Source organism: Nerophis lumbriciformis, linkage group LG08 (genome assembly GCF_033978685.3).
Source record: "Nerophis lumbriciformis linkage group LG08, RoL_Nlum_v2.1, whole genome shotgun sequence".
In the NCBI taxonomy this organism is placed as follows: Eukaryota; Metazoa; Chordata; class Actinopteri; order Syngnathiformes; family Syngnathidae; genus Nerophis; species Nerophis lumbriciformis.
The window spans coordinates 24861138-24885000 of record NC_084555.2 but is presented as its reverse complement, the minus strand read 5'-3'; the positions used below and the strand labels follow the sequence as shown (position 1 = coordinate 24885000).

Here is a 23863-nt window from a genome sequence, read left to right as displayed (position 1 = left end):
TAGCCTCAATCTGAACCTTGGTATTTACCGTGATGACGGACTGGCAGTGTGTCGCGCCTCGCCAAGGAGCAGCGAGAATACCAAGAAGCGCATATGCCAAATTTTCAAAGAGAACGGCCTACGGATCACGATTGAAGCCAACAAGCAAACCGTCAACTTCCTTGACGTCACTTTCAACCTGAGAAATAACAGCTACCAACCATTCACGAAACCCAACACAACACTCCAATACGTGCACCATGACAGCAACCACCAGCCCACCACCACGAAAAGAATACCTACCGGAATTAATAAAAGGCTATCGATGCTGTCATCTAGCAAAGCTGAATTTGACCAAGCAACCCCCTGTACCAAAAAGCCCTTGATGAAAGCGGATACAATTTCACCCTCACCTATGAACCCACGCCAGGAAACCAGCCAAAAAAGAACAGAAAACGAAACGACATCATCTGGTACAACCCCCCATACAGCAAAAACGTCTCAACTAACATTGGACACAAATTCCTCAATCTGATTGACAAACACTTTCCCAAAGACAACACCCTAAGAAAAGCATTCAACAAGAACAACATTAAATTGAGCTACAGCTGTATGAACAATCTACGACAAATTATCTCAAACCACAACAAAACAATTGCAAATGAGCCGTCGACCCCCGGACAGAGCGACTCCAAAACCAACAAAGGCTGCAACTGCCGAAAGAAACCTGATTGCCCTCTCAACGGGGGGTGCTTACAAACATCAGTTGTCTACCAATCTAAGGTAACACGCAAGGACATTAACACATCCGACACATATGTAGGATTAACCGAGGGAGAGTTCAAAACCAGATGGAACAATCACAAGGCTTCTTTCAGGAACCAAAACCTGCGGAATACCACAGAACTCAGCAAACACATTTGGGACCTCAAAGACAATAATGTTGAATATTCAATAACATGGCAAATTCTTGCATCCAGCACACCTTACAATAGTGGTAATAAAAGATGCAACCTATGCTTGAAAGAGAAACTGTTTATTATTTACCGTCCAGACCTGTCATCCCTCAACAAGCGCAGCGAAATTGTAACAGCATGCCGCCACAGACGGAAACACCTCCTAGGTAACACATGAGCCAATCACCACACCCCTACGCCAGCCTGTACCCACCCACTCTGTGCCCTATATAAACCATGGTATGTGAATGCTCCCATTAAAATCTCCTGATGATTGAGGGAACCCCCCCTCATGAAACAGGCCTGTAGAGATGAAATAGTCTTGTGATTTTTTTTTTCTTTCCCACACATACATATATTGCGCTCTACTACGGTATCGAGCACTATTTTTTGGATAACCTTATTAAGACATATATGTATATATATATATATATATATATATATATATATATATATATATGTATATATATATTATGTATATATCGTCACACACACGTCAGCAATCGTCACACACACGTCAACCAATAAGAATTCGGTGGGGGAGGGTCATGGCAGAAGTGCATTGTGGGTCATGGGATGCTAACTGCTATATGCTATATGCTACTGCTGTAGCTATTAAAATGGATCACATCAACATTGGCGGTAACTTATAAAAACTGAGAAGGGCTGAACAAAAATGGCACCAAAAAGGAAATCATATACTGCAGATTACAAGCTGGACGTAGTGAAATATGCAGCAGAAAACGGCGATCGAGCAGCAGAAAGAAAGGACGCTAGCGGTGCATACCAGGAGCTACAACGAGGAAGAAGATGTCATCGGATTTAGCGATCAGGAGCAGAGGTGGGTAGAGTAGCCAGAAATTGTACTCAAGTAAGAGTACTGTTACTTTAGAGATTTATTACTCAAGTAAAAGTAAGGAGTAGTCACCCAAATATTTACTTGAGTAAAAGTAAAAAGTATGTTGTGAAAAAACTACTCAATTACTGAGTAACTGATGAGTAACATACACACACATATCATATATATATATATATATATATATATATATATATATATATATATATATATATATGTATATACATATATACATATATATATACATATATATACACACACATATATATATATACAGTATATAATTTATATTTATTTATTTTGCCGTTTTTGTTTACATGTTAAAGGTGTTTTAATGAATATACATGCATGTTTAACACATATAGATTCCTTTCTTTCATGAAGACAAGAATATAAGTTGATGTATTACCTGATTCTGATGACTTGCATTGATTGTAATCAGACCGTAGTGCTGATAGCGTCCACGTTTTCAAATGGAGGAGAAAAAAAGTTCCTCCTTTCTGTCTAATACCACATGAAAGTGGTTGGTTTTTGGCACCTTATTTGTCCAGCTTCCATATTCGTTTTTATACACTTTACAAGAAATACATTGGCGGCAAACTCCGTAGCTTGCTAGCTTGTTTGCGCTGGCTTTCGGAGACTCTTGTTTTGAAAGCGCAGGCGCGATGGAGCGGCACTTTTATTGTGAAGACAGGAACTGTTTAGTCAGTCTTTAGGCTTTTGACAGGATGTACGATTGAAATAAAAAAGGGTCTTTTTTCCTTCGCACTTTTGATTGATTGATTGAAACTTTTATTAGTAGATTGCACAGTACAGTATATATTCCGTACAATTGACCACTAAATGGTAACACCCGAATAAGTTTTTAAACTTGTTTAAGTCAGGTCATGTGACCGCCTGGCTCTGTTTGATTGGTCCAACGTCACCAGTGACTGCATCTGATTGGTGGAACGGAGTGAACGTCACCAGTGACTGTATTTGTTGAAACGCAGGCACTATGACAGACCAAAACAAACAAAGCGTGCATTAACAGATCGATAAAAATTAGTAGCGAGTAGCGAGCTGAATGTAGATAAAAGTAGCGGAGTAAAAGTAGCGTTTCTTCTCTATAAATATACTCAAGTAAAAGTAAAAGTATGTTGCATTAAAACTACTCTTAGAAGTACAATTTATCCCAAAAGTTACTCAAGTAGATGTAACGGAGTAAATGTAGCGCGTTACTACCCACCTCTGATCAGGAGTGACAGATTGTTTGGTAAACGTATAGCAAGTTCTACAAACCCTGTTTCCGTATGAATTGGGAAATTGTGTTAGATGTAAATATAAACGGAATACAATGATTTGCAAATCCTTTTCAACCCATATTCAATTGAATGCACTACAAAGACAAGATATTTGATGTTCAAACTCATAAACTTTATTTTGTTTTTGCAAATAATAATTAACTTAGAATTTCATGGCTGCAACACGTGCCAAAGTAGTTAGGAAAGGGCATGTTCACCACTGTGTTGCATAGCCTTTCCTTTTAACAACAGTCAGTAAACGTTTGGGAACTGAGGAGACACATTTTTTAAGCTTCTCAGGTGGAATTCTTTCCCATTCTTGCTTGATGTACAGCTTAAGTTGTTCAACAGTCCGGGGGTCTCCGTTGTGGTATTTTAGGCTTCATAATGCCCCACACATTTTCAATGGGAGACAGGTCTGGACTACAGGCAGGCCAGTCTAGTACCCGCACTCTTTTACTATGAAGCCACGTTGATGTAACACGTGGCTTGGCATTGTCTTGCTGAAATAAGCAGGGGCGTCCATGGTAACGTTGCTTGGATGGCAACATATGTTGCTCCAAAACCTGTATGTACCTTTCAGCATTTATGGCGCCTTCACAGATGTGTAAGTTACCCATGTCTTGGGCACTAATACACCCCTATACCATAACAGATGCTGGCTTTTCAACTTTGCGCCTATAACAATCCGGATGGTTCTTTTCCTCTTTGGTCCGGATGACACGACGTCCACAATTTCCAAAAACAATTTGAAATGTGGACTCGTCAGACCACAGAACACTTTTCCACTTTGTATCAGTCCATCTTAGATGAGCTCAGGCCCAGCGAAGCCGACGGCGTTTCTGGGTGTTGTTGATAAACGGTTTTCGCCTTGCATAGGAGAGTTTTAACTTGCACTTACAGATGTAGCGACCAACTGTTGTTACTGACAGTGGGTTTCTGAAGTGTTCCGGTCTTCCTTTGTTTAGGACCTGCATTCACTCTGATACATTCTTGGTAATGTCATTTTGGTAGCTCAATCTAAGATAATTTCTTGATGCTGTCTGCTAATTAACATCAACATAGCCATTAAAGACGTAATTTCTGTAATCTGTGTCAGTATTACAACGGACGCCTTGTACCACAGAGCTAGGCTGGTAACTTGTAAGGAGCCACAGAGGCTAATGTGATGTCATAGGTCAACCGGAGAAGCAATATATTTGTCCGCAGTAAAAAGAAATAAGCGCCCCCCAGTGTACGGGAGGCACACTGCATGGACACTGGGACTTCACATGTACTGTAGGTGTGAAAATACAAAAAAAATAACTATTTGAGATATCAGACTAATTTAGTTTATGGAAACTTAGTGACTGACGTGTTCACACTTCCGGGTAGCTGGCTGTTTATAGAGTCAAAGCTAGCTACACTAGCCACGCAGTAGGCCTAGTGCCAACTGGCGTGTCAATGCTGTCTAAATGTATCATATTATTTTGCTCTGACATGTGGACACATTCCTCTAGCAGGGACAGACCTCTCTACAAGAAGTGTGGAATTGTTAAATAAAGCCATACTCGCGTGTGTGCCGACGTCGGAGGGATGATGTTTTCGGAGCTAGCGAAGCTAGGCTAAGCTCGCCTGCATGTGAAGTAATGAAAAATCAAAGAGTGAATGCTTTGAATGATTAAAAAAAATGTTGACTTTGGACTGCATTATAGAATATGTAGCAAATAAATGTGGGTAGAGGTGGAGAATCTGACCAAAAATATTGGGTAAAAAGAATGCTGAGCATGTTGTTTCATTGTACTGTATTAAATTTAGTTTAGCCTAAATTCAAAAGCTGTGTAGTTGCCTTTTAATAAACCCCTGCTGATGTCAGCTACTCATTGAAACTGGCCTTGGCTGACAGACGCATATGCTTTGATTTAGCCCTGTGAATCATTCTCTTTCTCTTGTTATTTTTCATTCAAACCCACTTATTTATGTTTATTTTTTTCACTCATAACTTATCTTTCCTGGTATTCCCTCGTATCCTTCCACGCTAAATCTTCCCCCTATTCATTCCTTCTCACCTGTCTTCTCAGCCAGATTTCCTCTCCTAGTTCTAATTTTTCTCCCCCTTTAATTTGTCTGTCTTTCAGTCAGATTTACTGCATCGAGAACGCTCATGGCCAGCTGGTACGTGACCTGGACTTCAACCCAAACCGACAGTACTATCTGGCCAGCTGTGGGGATGACTGCAAGGTCAAATTCTGGGATGTCCGCAACATTCAGGAGCCCATCAAAACACTGGAGGAGCACTCGCATTGGTGGGTAGACGTGTACGTGTGTACGTGTGTGTGTGTGTGTGCGTTTGTGCATGCGTATGCCTTTGAGATGGTGTTGTCGTTGACCTAGCGGACTTGTGTTCAAGCCATGTCAGTAACCATTTACAGCGTGTCCTTGAGAGTCCCAGTGAAGCATTCCTTTATTTTATAACAAAACCGTTTTGAAGGACATTACCAATGATATGCTGATATTCAGCTCTAAAATTAACATAATCAGGGTTAACCACTGTTAAATACCATTTGAGGATACTTTTGTAGTCTCATTTAAGGCGTTTGTACCTGTTGCATATCATAGTCATTCATAGTTAAGATTGGCATGATTATAGAAAACGACTTGCTTTACTTCCATAACAATAGATGAATAGGTGTTTCCCGGGCCAAGGAGGAGCCCAACTGAAACAAAAAGAAAAAAAACGTGTTCAATTTGGCTTCCTATTTCTAGCTTAATCTCATTAAAACATTGTTCTAAGGTAAAAATAAAACAGTAATATTTGACCTAAAATCTTGTGACGTGTGGCGACTGACAATGTTTCGGTTTAAAAATATTTTTTTTCCTGCTCTATAGTGCTGCAGCTATTATTTTAGTAATCAAGTAATTTATTGATTATTTGTTTGATTAATTGAATACAACACAATTATAGCATCAATGTAGGCTTTAGGGGAAAACATAAGGATTTTCTAATGAGCTTTAATCTTTGTTCTTATAAATGCACTTAACATTAAAATTGCACTTTTACCATTGGATGGAGCATCACGATATCCATCCATCCTTTTTTCTACCGCCTATCCCTTTTGGGGTCGCGGGGGGTCGCTGGAGCCCATCTAAGCTGCATTCGGACGGAAGGCGGGGTACATACACCCTGGACAAGTCGCCACTTCATCGCAGGGCCAACACAGATAGTCAGACAAGCATTCACACTCACCTTCACACACTAGGGCCAATTTAGTGTTGCCAATCAACCTATCCCCAGGTGCATGTCTTTGCCTTTGCCTCTTCCACCGTACTGCACGATATATTACAATATACAGCATATGACTTAAAACCAGGTAATAGATAATAAAAAAACAAACTAAACAAAAATACACTCTGATAAAGTATAATAAATTGAGTGACAATGTATTTAAAAATCAAACACATACACATGAAGTACTGTATATGGACAGTCAACAGTGTCAATTGCCCTCTAGCTTACAAACACAAGGTTAATTGTTAGTTAGAAACCTAATAAAAAGGCAAATAAGCTAAAAGTAATGTCCTGGAAAGTATTCAAGACTTTAAAAGCTATAAAACATTGTGAGTTATCATTCTATTCTTTGTACTTGTTTAGATTGTAGAAAGGCACAAACAACATTGCTGAAATCAATGAAAACTCTGCCGTGCCACTGTTGATTGGTGTCTGATTTTATTAATGGCTTTATCTCCTAAATAATTGAATGCCCCGAGTACTTCTGGTGCAATAAAAGGTAGTTATACGCTAATTACATTTTAAATAGGCAGTTACTCCTTTTGACAGTGAAGGTTTAACCACAGTGGTCCTAATGCACCACATTTCTGCTTCAGCTTCTCCTCTGCTCGGTGAAGCTGCAGGCGATGCCAGGAGCTGAACACAGTGCACTGCAGCAGTGTGTGTGTATTCGTGTGTGCGAGCAAGAGAGTGAGAGAGACGCCCTCTCCTGTGTAAGCCTAATAAATGTGTGTCTGGGAGCCAAGTTGTACTACTACTGCAGCACACCACGCCTTACCTGATGAAGACATCCTGTATGCAAAACACACACCCAAAAATGTTACATCTCCAGAAGAAAGATAATCTTGGCTAGCACACTCAATAGCGGTAGATTGAGGCAGATGGCATCTATTCTGATAATTCTGATAAATATATATATATATATATATATATATATATATATATATATTGCATGCTCTACCACCCAAAATGTATTTTCTTCAACTCTGCTTCTGTCTGCAACCATCTCCTAGTTTATGTTTATTATGTATGTTTACAGTACGTATCATTCATTCATATTCAAAAATGTTTCTCACCTTCTATACCAGTGGTCACCAACCTTGCTTGTCGGCGGGTGTATTAGTCACTGTGCGGGTGGGGGTGGCACTGACGTCATATTAATATATTAATAGTTTTCTGATATGTTCAGGATTGACCAGCTGAGTCCCTAAAATCAATTTGTCGATCGCGGTGACGGGTTGGCGACCCCCGTTCTGTACTAAAGTGCTGGCACTTGCAACTTTCTGGTGGCTTAGTTTACATACTTAACATTTAAAAAAAAGAACAGAGACTAATTTAGCTGTGTTAGTTAGCAAAGAGTTAACCAGTGATGATGTCATTGAGGAGCGTTGGAGTTGGGGGAGAATGGATGAGCATGTTTTGTAATAGACATGTTGGATTCATACAGTGTATTAATAATATGACAAGGCTGAGTCACAAACACGTGGGATTCATTGATAGGCGGGGAAACAAACAACTTTGTACAATGTACAATAACCAAGATGATACAAAAAACAAGGTATACTATTATTTTTACGAAGAAAGCAGATTAGAAGGGCGTATTGCTCTTGTGCATTTTCTGTCAACAGTCTGGGTATCCCCCAATCTTTCCCTGCAATGTTTTAGTGACTACACAAGTGTTTTTCAACCACTGTGCCACGGAGATATTGTCTGGTGTGCCGTGGGAGATGATGTCATTTCACTTAATTGGGTTAAAATAATGTGCCGTTGTTGAGTGTCCGTGCTGTCTAGAGCTCGGCAGAGTAATAATGCAATACTCTTCCATATCAGTAGGTGGCAGCAGGTAGCTAATTGCTTTGTGGATGTCGGCAACATGGTTTGTCGTGATCACAATATGTAGACGACAGCGGGAGGCAGTGTGCAGGTAAAAATGTATCTAATGCTTAAACCAAAAATAAACAAAAGGCGAGTGCCGCTAAGAAAAGGCATTGAAGCTTAGGGATGGCTATGCAAAACGAAACTAAAACTGAACTGGCTGCAAACAAAAACAAAATGCTGGACGACAGCAAAGACTTACAGCGTGTGGAGCAGCATACGGCGTCCACAAAGTACATTCGTACATGACATGACAAGCAACAACAAAATAGGAAACACTACACACAGGAAAACACCAAAAAACTTAAAATAAGTCACAGTGTGATGTGACAGGTCGTGACAGTACACCTACTTTGAGACGAGCTATAGTGATGCATGGTTGGTTATGGTTTGAATTTATATCCAACAATTGCGAGAACGATTTTTTACTGTCAATATCGGCTGCTGAGTTTAATTTTTTTATGTTTTCTGCTAGTGGTTTGCCTCGGGATTTTTCCAATGAAAAAAATGTGCCTTGGCTCAAAAAAGGTTGAAAAACAGTGGACTCCATGACAAGCGGTGCCTTGGCCCCATGATGCAGCAAGTGTAAGACACACATACAGGGAAAAGAATAAAGCAGTTGAAAAGCAGCAAGAAGTAAAAGACACTCACATCCTGAGTGATAGAAGTATAAAGAGAAATGTGTAGAGCCAGTGAGGACATTTTTTGGATTAGAAGAAGCATGAAAGGAAACAGCAGGAAAAGGGAATTGATGATGTTGATGATGATGATGATGTTGATGATCAGCGCATACAGTCGAGTCTCAATGAAAAACGTGAGCATATTTTGTTCTGAATCCTACTGTGAGCATGATGCCTTTTAGGCATGATTTGTGTGGGTATCGGGGTGTGAAACAGAGATAGGAAAAAAAATCACTTTTTTGTGATATATTTGTGTGCTCTGTTGTTTACTTACCGACTTAAAAGAAGGGTGTCAGAGTTTTCACACACCCACTATCTTAACATCTCTATATTCAATTTTCTTTGGTGCTTGTTTCCTCATGTGCACACATGGTTTTACACATGAGTGCATACATGCTGCATGCACACATGCACTATGTTTTAAAACAGTTTTTCATTAAAAAAAGTTTCGGTTTTGGAAACTCAGGACTTTTCTGAGAGATGGTTGCTCAGCCAAACTGAGAAATTAGGGAAGAAGAGTCTTTGTGAAAGCGATAACCACGGACTTGAAAATAGGAATTCACAGAATGAACAGCAGGAACGCGTTATTGTTTGTTTTCAGTTCCTAAAAGTTATGGTTTGGGATGGGAATAAAATGTATTCGTTGATCACTACTAGTTTGCAGTCTAATTAATCAATCAATCAAAGTTTTATCTATATAGCCCTTAATCACAAATGCCTCAAAGGGCTGCACAAACCACAACGACATCCTCGGCTCTGATCCAACATCATCATCTTGCTGCACGCTGGGGCTGCTGGTGTCGTAGTTGAGGGGACTCGGTGGTGCTTTGTCCGAAGTTTTCTCTGTGTTGCTTTCACTTTCATCTTGAGGTGGGTTGCCTTGGAGCTTGTGCCGCCTTCTATGCCTTTCGGGGCCCATTACTGGTGGTGGGTTTCCGTTCCATGTGGTGGCCATTTCCTTTTACGATGGCGGGGTTGATCGCTTTCGGCTTTGGGGCTATGACTTCTGCATTTTGGTGTCTTGATGAGGGTGAGTGCACTAAATGGCTGACTGAATGATCGTGTGAATATGTTTGATTTAATTTGAACAATTTCCTTAGTCAACTTTGACCTCCTCGACAATTGCATTGGTTTGATGTGTTGAGGCAAAATATATTAGCCGAACGTCAAGCTTGTGAACCCGAAAAATTCATAAATTAGCCACAGCATTGCATAAAGCGCAGGGTTCAAAGTGTGGGAAAATGTAGCAGTTTATTATCAGGAAATTACAGTATCCAATGTCACTTCATTGGTCAAAAAACGATTATTTTATAAGAAACTGTGGATCTCCATTCATCTATCTATGTCAGCGACATATAGTGACCGGTAGAACAATGAAATGTCTGTCCACTTAATCTGTGGATCTACATGTAGCCATTCATGCAACAGAATAGGTCATGTAACTCTTGGTGTACTAGTGGATATTTCTAATGTAAAATATGTACCTTATCTTGATAAAGATTAGGAAACACTGACCCAGGCACATCTAGTCAGACTAGAGCTTCAAACCTATCTAGTTATAAGACAGCCTGAGCAGTCCGGTTGCGATCGATTCAATGCCCTAAGAGTAGGAATAACCCGTGTGTTGTAGCAGAAAGTAGCCTAGTTCCCGGTTACCCTTTGTTCTTTGTGAAATGCTAAGTTCTTATTTTTGGTCCTAGGGTGTGGAGTGTCCGCTACAACCACAGCCACGACCAGCTGGTGTTGACAGCCAGCAGTGACAGTCGCCTCATCTTGTCCAATATGGTGTCCATCTCTTCTGAGCCATTTGGCCACTTGGTAGATGACGAGGAGCTAAGCGAAGGAGAGGACAACCACCAGGAAGAAAAGTAAGACCAATGTCTTAATATTAGATGTCTAAAGATGTTTATGATTCATTTTTTACCTGAAATGGTAGTTGTTTTCCTTGAAGAGAAATTGTAACATTTTAATGTGGTAAGTAGATGTCAATTGTATTTTAATGTGGAGTGTCTTATCTGAAGCCTACTTGAAGGGACCTTCTTATGCAAAATTACCTTTTCTTACCTTTTGGTACCTGCTGTTGTGTATTTTTGGATCTGCATAAGTCCCGAAAATGTTCAATTAAACTTTGGCGGCATTGCGGAGATATTTATAAAATGATCTTGCCTTTCTTCCTACTTCCACCAAACGAGCTGTTTGAAATTTGCATCTTTTGGGACGTTTTTGCTGTGTGGGATGTCAGTGGATTATCCATGGTAAAAATGTGCCGAGAGTGCCTTACCCGTGTCCGCCATTTTAGCCCCCACTGTAGTCAATAAGCTCCTTCGTTTTTGCTATCCTCTTGTTGTGGGGCAGACTTGCTCGTACATGCACATGCATCCTTTGCTGTCGCCATTTCTAATACAAATTACTAGAGATGTCCGATAATATCGGCCTGCCGATATTATCGGCTGATAAATGCGTTAAAATGTAATATCGGAAATTATCGGTATAGGTTTTTTTATTATCAGTATAATTTTTTTATTTTTTTATTTTTTATTAAATCAACATAAAAAACTCAAGATACACTTACAATTAGTGCACCAACCCAAAAAACCTCCCTCCCCCATTTACGCTTATTCACACAAAAGGTTGTTTTTTTCTGTTGTTAATATTCTGGTTCCTACATTATATATCAATATATATCAATACAGTCTGCAAGAGACACAGTCCGTAAGCACACATGATTGGTCCACTAAAAGTACTAACCTTTAACAGTTAATTTTACTAATTGTCATTAATTACTAGTTTCTATGTAACTGTTTTTAAATTGTTTTACTTTCTTTTTTTTCAAGAAAATGTTTTTAATTTATTTATCTTATTTTATATATTTTTTTTAAAAAGTACCTTATCTTCACCATACCTGGTTGTCCAAATTAGGCATAATAATGTGTTAATTCCACGACTGTATATATTGGTTGATATCGGTATTGGTAATTAAAGAGTTGGACAATATCGGAATATTGGATATCGGCAAAAAGCCATTATCGGACATCCCTACAAATTACCGTATATTTTGAACGTATATCTGTTAGTAGACTTGCTATGAAAGCGCTAAAAACTACAACATGGCTGGCGGAGCGAAGATGCTGTCAAAGTGGAGCCAAGTAAATAAGACCTACCCACAAAAAGGTGCATTCTGAAGAGACGGTCAGAAAGCAGTTTAAAAACATAAAACATTATCTATGCAAAATGTTGACTAAATAACACCATTACATGTTATGTAGACCACAAATAAGTGTTTTAAATGTAGGGAAAAAAATATATAATATTTCTCTAAGATTTCTATCTCAATACTGTAACTGGAAAGTCAATAAAATATCTTTTTTGAACAAAAGGCCGAGGTAAAAAAAACAAACATAACAGAAATATGTAGTTTTTCATCTGATGTGATTACCAACAGTACCGTGCACCCAATTCCTGATGCCTTCACTTTCCTCTCTTCCTGTAGTAGCAGTGCTTAACTCTGGTAGAACGTCACCCACAATTGTCGACCCTTCATAATTACATATTTGCTGGAGCAGTAAGCTGTTAGCCCCTCTGCTATGGACAGTCGAGTCCACACCAACTGCAAATCTTCCACTATATTAGTCATCCCAGGCTTCACATGTCTTTTGGGACCACATTTCCAAAAACATTCATATTGCTCCATGCTGAGGGTTAGGAATAGATAGTTGACTAACTATGTCAATCACCAGAGCACTGCCTCACATATTTTGTTGTTCTTGTTTTTGTTGAGAACATTTGCTAATTCTTTTTTCCAAGATACATTGAGGAACACAGTTCTCCAACATTACTGTTAGTGGTTTTGCATTTTTAAAATGTTGTCCATATATATTGTAAATATATGTAATGTGATGATGTTTTCTGTGGTGCTATTTTTGTAGCATCTGAACATGACGAGGAAATAATAATAACAATTTAAATAAAACAAAACAAAATTCAAATACAAATGCAGTATGCTGAATAGTCATTACTAGTATACTGTACACCCACTTCTCCATACTCTGTATATGTTTATATGTATTTGTTTTGGTGTACTGTAATATTAAGCACCTTTTGTGGTAGTGCAGTTCTTAAGTTTGGCACGTCTGTACTTAATCACTGAAGCAAGAACACAACAAAGACTTTTCCTTGATGATAATGAATTATCCATTTGATTGTTAGCGATATGACCGTGATTTTGAAGCTTCATAATAATCGCTAGGGGTACAACGGGAAGTAATTCAGGTAAGTAAGAAACTATTTATTAATATAGAACTTTTTTACAAAGAAAGCTCACAAAATGATTTGCATGGTTAAAATACAAACAGTACAATCAAAAAATATTAGCATATAGCATAATACAACAGAAAAATTGCAAATAAATATATAACATTTTCATTATTTTATAATGAAAATTATATGGCATATTACAAGAATATTGCTTAAACACACACTTAAAGGGGAACATTATCACAATTTCAGAAGGGTTGAAACCTTTAAAAATCAGTTCCCAGAGGCCTATTTTATTTTTCGAAGTTTTTTTCAAAATTTTACCCATCACGCAATATCCCTAAAAAAAGCTTCAAAGTGCCTGATTTTAACCATCGTTATATACACCCGTCCATTTTCCTGTGACGTCACACAGTGATGCCAATACAAACAAACAGCAAGGTATAGCGACATTAGCTCGGATTCAGACTCGGATTTCAGCGGCTTAACACTGTCTGATAAGATAATTACTAACAACTATGAACTAGGTTTACAGCATATGAAATACATTTGGCAACAACATGCACTTTGAGAGTGCAGACAGCCCATTTCAGACGCGCTAAAAACATATATTTTTCCACGATTTCAGCACTCAGGTTAACCATACCTAAATATACACAAAATACTGCATTACACAAGACTACCCAAATGTACTCGAATGATTGAAAAAAATAAATATTTTTAAGCTAAATTATTGGTAAACACAGTTTATGTATAATAATTTACGTAAAACCGCAAGTAATGAATAAAGTTTACATCAATTAATATATTCTGTAGACATACTCTCATCCGCTCTCTTTTCCTGAAAGCTGATCTGTCCAGTTTTGGAGTTGATGTCAGCAGGCCAGGGAAGCTAGGGTCGATATTCTTCTCTTGATCGTCTTCGGTGGCATAAGGGACGGTGTGAGCCAAGACATCCAGGGGGTTTAGCTCGCTCGTCTGCGGGAACAAACTGCCGCCATTGCTTGCCGTGCTACCGAGGTCCGTTGTCCCTGAATAGCTCACACACTCCGGCAGATTCAATTGGGGTCTGGCGGCAGGTTTCTTTGACTTTATCGTTGGAAATGCATCTGCTTTGAGTGTCGCAGGATATCCACACATTCTTGCCATCTCTGTCGTAGCATAGTTTTCGTCGGTAAAGTGTGCGGAACAAACGACTGACCATTTCGTCGGCTTTCCCCACACCCTCGTATTTTGAACAAATTTTGTCCAATTTCTTGCCACTTTCGCATCTTTGGGCCACTGGTGCAACTTGAATCCGCCCTGTTCGTGTTGTTACACCCTCCGACAACACACCGGCGAAAGTGAGAAAATGGCAGATTGCTTCCCGATGTGACGTCACGTTGTGACGTCATCCCTCCGAGAGCGAATAATAGAAAGGCGTTTAATTCGCCAAAATTCACCCATTTAGAGTTCGGAAATCGGTTAAAAAAATATATGGTCTTTTTTCTGCAACATCAAGGTATATATTGACGCTTACATAGGTCTGGTGATAATGTTCCCCTTTAAACAAATGTGTTTTTAAATGCCGTTTAAAAAATCTCCACAAACAAGGTAATGAACTATAACCATTATCAGCAAATAGTATGAAAACCAAACGCTTTTCATCTAACTGTCTGTACACACCTAAGCACAGAGAATAAGCATAGTAAAATTTATTTTTCTATGACTAATTACTGAAAACTGAGTTATTTTCAGCTCATCCACTTGCAGGGTGTTGTAATATACAAGGCTCTTTAGTTTAAATCATATATTTAATTAAATGACGATAATTATGACAGTAAGGTTGTACCGATCCCCTGTTTCAATATTGGTAAGAGATTATTTAAATTTTTGATTTTTAATTTTTTATATATATTTTTGATATCAGATTATACATCCAGTTTGTGAACTCCGATACGAGCACTCTCTTCTGCTCCTGCTAAATAATGTCTCTTCTTGGTAGCTTAGCAGACAGATAACCGGTTGTCTCCATTTAACTGCCTAAAAAACACTGTAAAACTGAACACACAGAAATAAAGTATGTCAAAATAACTTGCATAAACATAGTAGAAATGCATTAAGATAAATGTGTGAACTCAATGCTGGATATGCCTAATTTTGCATGGCGATTTCAACACCTCCAAATTTAGCAATCAAAACTACAACTAAGATGCACGTTACAATCACACAGCTGGTGTGTGATAAATAATTCCAAGTGTAAGGGCAACAAGACATACTGTAACAACTGGATAGTATAGTATTAAAGTCCATTCCAGATCTATCTTTTTTTATCTAACCTAAAAATACTGTGTGAGATAAACCCTGGAATTCAGTTATTATCCTTGATATTTTATTATAAAGATAGTTATATAACTAAAAAAACAGACTTTTACAAGTAATTTACTATTTACAACAGATGCAGTCTTTTTATGCATTATTGAAGTACTGAATGTTGAACTTTTTTTCTGATTCAGCTAATATAGAATAAATAAAATAGAGCCATCAATCCAGTGCTAACATGTTAACAAAAGTGATTATAAGTGATTTGAGAGAAAGGATATAACAAATTATTATCTATGTTTGTCATAGTTAGATAAAAAAACGGATTGGGGGAAATGTTGACTTTAATCGGCTTTCCTGACTGTCCATCACAGCTGTCTCATACACGTACATTATTGTGCAACGTTATCTCACGTTTTAAACATAATTTAATGAGAGAACATGAACTTATTTACTTACGAGGGATAGTTTGACTTCGTCCGACAGTAGATGCACATGCATTCACCTTATGACATGCATGAGCAAATAAAACCACATTCTCCTTCATGTAAGTGTGCTCTGATTTGAAATAGTATGTAGACAACATTGTACATGTAATATGTCATTATACTGTATTGATGCACAGATGTGTTATAATAGGATAAGGTCAGCTGAATGAGGGATGAAACACACTCAAAAGTGACTCCTTTTTTTCAGAGATCGCATAAAAGAGTCTACTCTATCATAAATAAAATACATATTTATACAAACCATTAACGCACTTATTTAAGTTTATTATCAACATTTTACACTATTTGTTAGATATACTGTAAATTCCTGACTATAAGCCGCTACTTTTTTCCTTCGCTTTGGACCCTGTGGCTTATAAAACGGTGCTGCTAATTTATGGATTTAAAAAAAGTTAGATAAATTAAAAATACAAGCAAATACACTGAATAGTTGTGTTAGTGTTTGTGCTATGGCACCATCTTTTGGCCGAGTTTGCTCACTGAGGGTACTGTAGTGCTGCATTGCCCTTCTGTTTAAACTAGAGATGTCAACCTGAAGTACAATTACCGTTCGGTCTTCTAGCTATCCGTAGCATTTCTACTCGTATGGATTTGTCATTAATCACTCCAAGCAATGTTTGTAAGTTTTACAATAAAACTGAAACAAGTCTTACTTACTGAACCGTTCCATGTGCTGTCTGTAGGAGTGTTTTCATGCATATTTGTACGTGCTATCAAAATGTAATGACGCTAGCGTCGTTAGCATTAGCTAATATGCTAACACATTTACAAGTGTCTGTGTTAGTATTATTAACTTACAATGGCATTCTATTTGTAGTGTTTCAGATTTGTAAATTTACCAAAACATCACTGCAGAGTTATTGAGTCTGTTTAGCTGATTGGAGAGCTACCTTCCTTAGCTAGTGGGTTCATGACGATGACTTCTGTTTTGTTTGATCAGCCGTTTTACTGCCATGTTACAGACACCGTTTGGAAACAATCAAGGTATGTAAATTGACATTTACAAAATATTTCCATGTAAATAGCTAATTTCACAACGTACCGTATTTTTCGGACCATAGGGCACACTGCCGATGAGCGGATCTATTCAGGTTTATTTTCATACAAAAGGCGCACCGGATTATAAGGCGCGATTTAAAAGGGTCATTTTTTTTTTTTTTAATTCTACATTTAAACACTTCCTTGTGGTCTACATAACATGTAATGGTGGTTCTTTGGTCAAAATGTTGCATAGATTATGTTTTACAGATCATCTTCAAGTCGCTCTCTGACCGTCTCTTCAGGATGCGCCGTTTTGTGGGGGTCTTATTTTCGTGGCTCTACTTCGACAGCGTCTTCTCCCCGTCATCTTTGTTATACCGGTGTTGCGTGCAAGGACGGGAGTGGAAGAAGTGTCAAAAGATGGAGCTAACTATTTTAATGACATTCACACTTTACTTAAATCAATAACGGAGAAGCATCTCCTCATCCGTGGCTCACTAATGCAACAACAACGCCGGAAATGCGTCTTGGGAAAAAACGTCAGACTGGAACTCTCTTAATTAAAGTTCCGTGGGTGAACAATGTAAACCGACTACACCGGTAGTTTTTAGCGCTTACATAGCGAATATACTGAGAGATATAAGATAGAACTGTATGCTACTTTATATTAGAAATGGCAACAGCAGAGGATGAATGCCCCATAACAAGAAGATAGAGGAAAAGTAGAAGCTTATCGACTACGGTATTGGCACAGACTAAAATGGCGGACACGCAAAAATTTTCAGCATTTATGCATATCCCAAATACACAGCAGCAGGTACCAGAAGGTAAGGAAAGTTGGTTTTGCACAATATTGCGAAACAAAATGCCAAATAATATGTCTGCTAATAGGTGCGATTTGCGGTCCTAATACACACACTATAATAATACATCTGACTACGGTAGCCGTAATGCGCCGACAATCCTTCAAGCTTACCAAATTTGTACTAAAACATTTTGACAGATTTTTGAGCGCCGCAAGTTATGTTCTATATTCTCAATGAAACATTAATGTTTTGGTGCCGCTTGCTGGCATCATATTGCAGTCTACACGTATCTCTTATGTGTGACTGCCATCTACCGGTCACACTTATCAGTACATCATGTACCAAATAAATTAGCTTCGAGGTCGGTAAGCACAACCAGAATAATTCCGTACATTAGGCGCACCGGGTTATAAGGAGCACTGTCGATTTTTGAGAAAATGAAAGGCTTTTAAGTGTGCCTTATATTACTAAAAATATGGTATACATCTGTGGCTTTTAGTCCGGTGCGGCTAATATATGGAAACATATTTTTTTATTCTAAAATTTAGTGGGTGCGGTGTATATGTGTACCTACTCAGTGGCCTAGTGCAGTGGTTCTCAACCTTTTTTCAGTGATGTACCCCCTGTGAACATTTTTTAAATTTAAGTACCCCCTAATCAGAGCAAAGCATTTTTGGTTGAAAAAAAGAGATAAAGAAGTAAAATAGAGCACTATGTCATCAGTTTCTGATTTATTAAATTGTATAACAGTGCAAAATATTGCTCATTTGTAGTGGTCTTTTTTGAACTATTTGGAAAAAAAGTTAGGTTTTTATTTATATTTATAAAGTATTTTTGAATCGTTGCTATTTTTAGAATATCCATCCATCTTCTTCCGCTTATCCGAGGTCGGGTCGCGGGGGCAGCAGCCTAAGCAGGGAAGCCCAGACTTTCCTCTCCCCAGCTACTTCGTCCAGCTCCTCCCGGGGGATCCCGAGGCGTTCCCAGGCCAGCCGGGAGACATAGTCTTCCCAATGTGTCCTGGGTCTTCCCCGTGGCCTCCTACCGGTTGGACGTGCCCTAAACACCTCCCGAGGGAGGCGTTCGGGTGGCATCCTGACCAGATGCCCGAACCACCTCATCTGGCTCCTCTCGATGTGGAGGAGCAGTGGCTTTACTTTGAGCTCCCCCCGGATGGCAGAGCTTCTCACCCTATCTCTAAGGGAGAGCCCCGCCACCCGGCGGAGGAAACTCATTTCGGCCGCCTGTACCCGTGATCTTGTCCTTTCGGTCATAACCCAAAGCTCATGACCATAGGTAAGGATGGGAACGTAGATCGACCGGTAAATTGAGAGTACAGGGAGCGGACAGCCACAATCAGACAGTCCGATACCCCATACTCTCTGAGCACTCCCCACAGGACCTCCCGAGGGACACGGTCAAATGCCTTCTCCAAGTCCACGAAGCACATGTAGACTGGTTGGGCAAACTCCCATGCACCCTCAAGGACCCTGGCGAGAGTATAGAGCTGGTCCACAGTTCCACGACCAGGACGAAAACCACACTGTTCCTCCTGAATCCGAGGTTCGACTATCCGGCATAGCCTCCTCTCCAGTACACCTGAATAGACCTTACCGGTAAGGCTGAGGAGTGTGATCCCACGATAGTTGGAACACACCCTCCGGTTCCCCTTTTTAAAGAGAGGAACCACCACCCCGGTCTGCCAATCCAGAGGTACCGCCCCCGATGTCCACGCGATGCTGCAGAGTCTTGTCAACCAAGACAGCATCCAGAGCCTTAAGGAACTCTGGGCGGGTCTCATCCACCCCCGGGGCCTTGCCACCGAGGAGCTTTTTAACTACCTCAGCAACCTCAGCCCCAGAAATAGAAGAGCCCACCACAGATTCCCCAGGCACTGCTTCCTCATAGACGTGTCGGTGGGATTGAGGAGGTCTTCGAAGTATTCCCTCCACTGATCCACAACATCCGCAGTCGAGGTCAGCAGAACACCATCCGCACCATACACGGTGTTGACAGTGCACTGCTTTCCCTTCCTGAGGCGGCGGATGGTGGTCCAGAATCGCTTCGAAGCCGTCCGGAAGTCGTTTTCCATGGCCTCGCCGAACTCCTCCCATGTCCGAGTTTTTGCCTCCGCGACCGCTGAAGCCGCACACCACTTGGCCTGTCGGTACCTGTCCGCTGCCTCCGGAGTCCTATGAGCCAAAATAACCCGATAGGACTCCTTCTTCAGCTTGACGGCATCGCTCACCGCCGGTGTCCACCAACGGGTTCTAGGATTACCGCCACGACAGGCACCAACCACCTTGCGGCCACAGCTCCAATCAGCCGCCTCAACATAGAGGTGCGGAACATGGTCAACTCAGACTCAATGTCCAGCACCTCCCTCGTGACATGTTCAAAGTTCTTCCGGAGGTGGGAATTGAAACTCTCTCTAACAGGAGACTCTGCCAGACGTTCCCAGCAGACCCTCACAATGCGTTTGGGCCTGCCAGGTCTGTCCGGCATCGTCCCCCACCATCGCAGCCAACTCACCACCAGGTGGTGATCGGTAGAAAGCTCTGCACCTCTCTTCACCCGAGTTTCCAAAACATGAGGCCGCAAATCCGATGACACAACTACAAAGTCGATCATGGAACTGCGGTCTAGGGTGTCCTGGTGCCAAGTGCACATATGGACACCCTTATGCTTGAACATGGTGTTTGTTATGGACAATCTGTGACGGGCACAAAAGTCCAATTACAAAACACCACTCGGGTTCAGATCTGGGCGGCCATTCTTCCCAATCACGCTTCTCCAGGTTTCACTGTCGTTGCCAACATGAGCGTTGAAGTCACCCAGTAGGACAAGGGAATCACCCGGGGGAGCACTTTCCAGTACTCCCTCGAGTGTATCCAAAAAGGGTGGGTACTCTGAACTGCTGTTTGGTGCGTAAGCACAAACAACAGTCAGGACCCGTCCCCCCACCCGAAGGCGGAGGGAGGCTACCCTCTCGTCCACTAGGTTGAACTCCAACGTGCAGGCTTTGAGCCGGGGGGCAACAAGAATTGCTACCCCAGCTCGTCGCCTCTCACTGCGTGCAACGCCAGTGTGGAACAGAGTCCAGCCCCTCTCGAGAGAACTGGTTCCAGACTGTGTGTCGAGGTGAGTCCGACTATATCCAGCCGGAACTTCTCTACCTCGCGCACTAGCTCAGGCTCCTTCCCCCCCAGCGAGGTGACGTTCCACGTCCCAAGAGCTAGCTTATGTAGCCGAGGATCGGACCGCCAAGTGCCCTGCCTTCGGCTTCCGCCCAGCTCACACTGCACCCGACCTCTATGGCCCCTCCCATGAGTGGTGAGCCCATTGGAGGGGGGACCCACGTTGCCTCTTCGGGCTGTGCCCGGCCGGGCCCCATGGGGACAGGCCCGGCCACCAGGCGCTCGCCATCGTGCCCCAACTCCGGGCCTGGCTCCAGAGGGGGGCCCCGGTGACCCGCGTCCGGGCGAGGGAAATCTGAATCCTTGTTGTTTCATTCCCATAGAAGTCTTCGAGCTGCTCTTTGTCTGATCCCTCACCTAGGACCTGTTTGTCTTGTGAGACCCTACCAGGGGGCATGAAAGCCCCCGGACAACATAGCTCCTAGGATCATTGGGACACGCAAACTCCTCTACCACGGTAAGGTGGCAGCTCAGAGAGGAGGGCAGCTCAGAGAGGAGCTGCCCTCTTTTTAGAATATTAAAACAAAATCTCACGTACCCCTTGGCATACCTTCAAGTACCCCCAGGGGTACGCGTACCCCCATTTGAGAACCACTGGCCTAGTGGTTAGAGTGTCCGCCCAGAGATCGGTAGGTTGTGAGTTCAAACCCCGACTGAGTCATACCAAAGACTATAAAAATGGGACCCATTACTTCCCTGCTTGGCACTCAGCATCAAGGGTTGGAATTGGGGGTTAAATCACCATAAAAATGATTCCCGGGCGCGGCCACCGCTGCTGCTCACTGCTCCCCTCACCTCCCAGGGGGTGATCAAGGGTGATGGGTCAAATGTAGAGAATAATCTCGCCACACCTAGTGTGTGTGTGTGTGTGACAATCATTGGTACTTTTAACTTTTAACTTTAATATACCAGTGCACTCTACAGTCTGGAAAATACGGTAAGGTGATTCATCCTATTCCCATTATTTGAAGCTGTTAACATTAGTCTTGTGACAGAGGAAGACCTCTTTTCGTATGGGGATAATTTTGTTGTCCTCAGTCAAGCACAAGAAGAGGGCAAGGCAACTCGTAGGAATACGGAGACAGTAAAATAAAATAGAAAACACAATAGACTAACTCGTTTTTTTTAAATCGTAATGCACTAAATATGACTGTATTTAATCAACCGTAATTAACGCAATAATTTCACACCTCTATAAAAAGTATGTAGTGTTTGTGCTGATATTGTATTTGATCTATATCAGTATCTGCAATTAGTTAAGCCTGCAATATTGGTATCGTATTGGAAGTGGAAAAACTATCAGGACACACCTAATAATTACAGTATCTCTTGGACTGCACGTACTAATTTGGACTTCAGCTTTCTTCTTTTTATTTTGTGTCACGTGTTGTTTGCATGTGTTGCAGGAGCAAGGAGCCTCTAAAAGACAGTGTGGTTTCCACCTACGAGGAGCATGAAGACAGCGTATATGCAGCTGAATGGTCATCTGCCGATCCATGGCTCTTTGCCTCACTCAGCTACGACGGACGCCTTGTCATCAACAGGGTCCCCCGTGCCCTCAAATACCGTATACTGTTGTGAGGGAACAAAGAGGTTGTAAACATATAGCTTTTACACCCATACACTGCTGCAATAGACATACTATACTAAACGATATTGTTGCAAACATTGTAATTAGTGTAAATACAGTAGATGTCCTCAATACTGCAAAGTAAGCATTTTTGGTTAATAGTTTGACTAACTGTGCTTCTTCAATGTCATCTTAGGATATAAAAGCATTGTTTCACAGAAATGTAATTGTATTTACCTCTGCAGATTCCATCATATCCTCAACATAATTGTCCTTCAGCTCTCACAATAAATTAGTCAGAATAATACTGTTGAGAATTTGAAACAAACACACAATTCCCCCTGAAAGAATGAATGTTACGCTGGGGAAAAAAAAGTAAATCCAAGATATAAGCCTGTTTTTCACATCACCATTTTTTATAATAAAAATGCTTGACAAATCATTGTTATTTGACAGATTTACCACCAAAAATTAAATTAATCTTATTGCAGTCATTGCGTTTAATGTTTTCAAAAGTTGTCTATCTGCAAAGAATGAACAGTTATGAGCCGTGATGCTCCTGCTTATGTTTAATAGGTAACAAGATAAAATAAAGTTAAAACTTCTCATAGTCATTCACATCGACGTCCCACTGGGGTGAGTTTTTCCTTGCCCTTATGTGGGCCCTGTACCGAGGATGTAGTTGTGGCTTGTGCAGCCCTTTGAGACACTTGTGATTTAGGGCTATACAAATAAACATTGATTGATTGATTGATTGATTGAAAACAAAGCTCACAACGTCGTTAAAGCATTGCATTGATGTTTTACATTGAAACCAGCATTATTCAAAAGCTAACAGATATTAGCCACTCAGTTTTTGCTCTTTAGCGCATTGGTCCATCCAATAAAAACCTTTCTTTGCATGCGTGAAATGCATGCTGTTGTGCAGCCATTAGCATTTGATGGACACTTTTAGCAGCCAATGGAAATTCTCACTTAAAATACAAATGGTTCTTTATACTGTTGACAGAGCATGGAGATGAATAAGTCCACTCGAATCCTGTTAAATAATGTCAATTGTTGTGGAAAAAGTGTTGCGTAGTTGTCAGCAACAATATCATACAGAAAAAAATCAGATATGTTAAATGGAGCTTGCTGGAAGCAGATTAGTGGATGACAAGAATTAAACGCTTTGTAAATGCTCCGATTGTAAAGCTAAGATAGTACATTATTGCTTCAGTAATATCAGCTACATTTTCATTAAATTATAAGAATAAACATAAATGTGTATTTAGTTTTTGTCACATGTAGTGAAAAACAAGGACAGGACATTAAAATGGGAAAATACACTAAGACAAGGATATTCAAC

General features: G+C 40.6%; 1 protein-coding gene across 1 annotated transcript in view; it reads left to right on the top strand.

The window, feature by feature from the left end:
* The window catches only part of eipr1 (EARP complex and GARP complex interacting protein 1), a 160402-nt gene extending 137447 nt beyond the window's left edge, over positions 1 to 22955 (top strand). The window contains exons 7-9 of the mRNA XM_061968519.1: positions 5192 to 5359; positions 10598 to 10765; positions 22352 to 22955. Coding sequence (XP_061824503.1) covers positions 5192 to 5359; positions 10598 to 10765; positions 22352 to 22526 — 511 coding nt within the window. The 3' untranslated portion in view covers positions 22527 to 22955. The remainder of the gene's footprint in view (positions 1 to 5191; positions 5360 to 10597; positions 10766 to 22351) is intronic.
* The last annotated feature ends 908 nt before the right edge of the window (positions 22956 to 23863 follow it).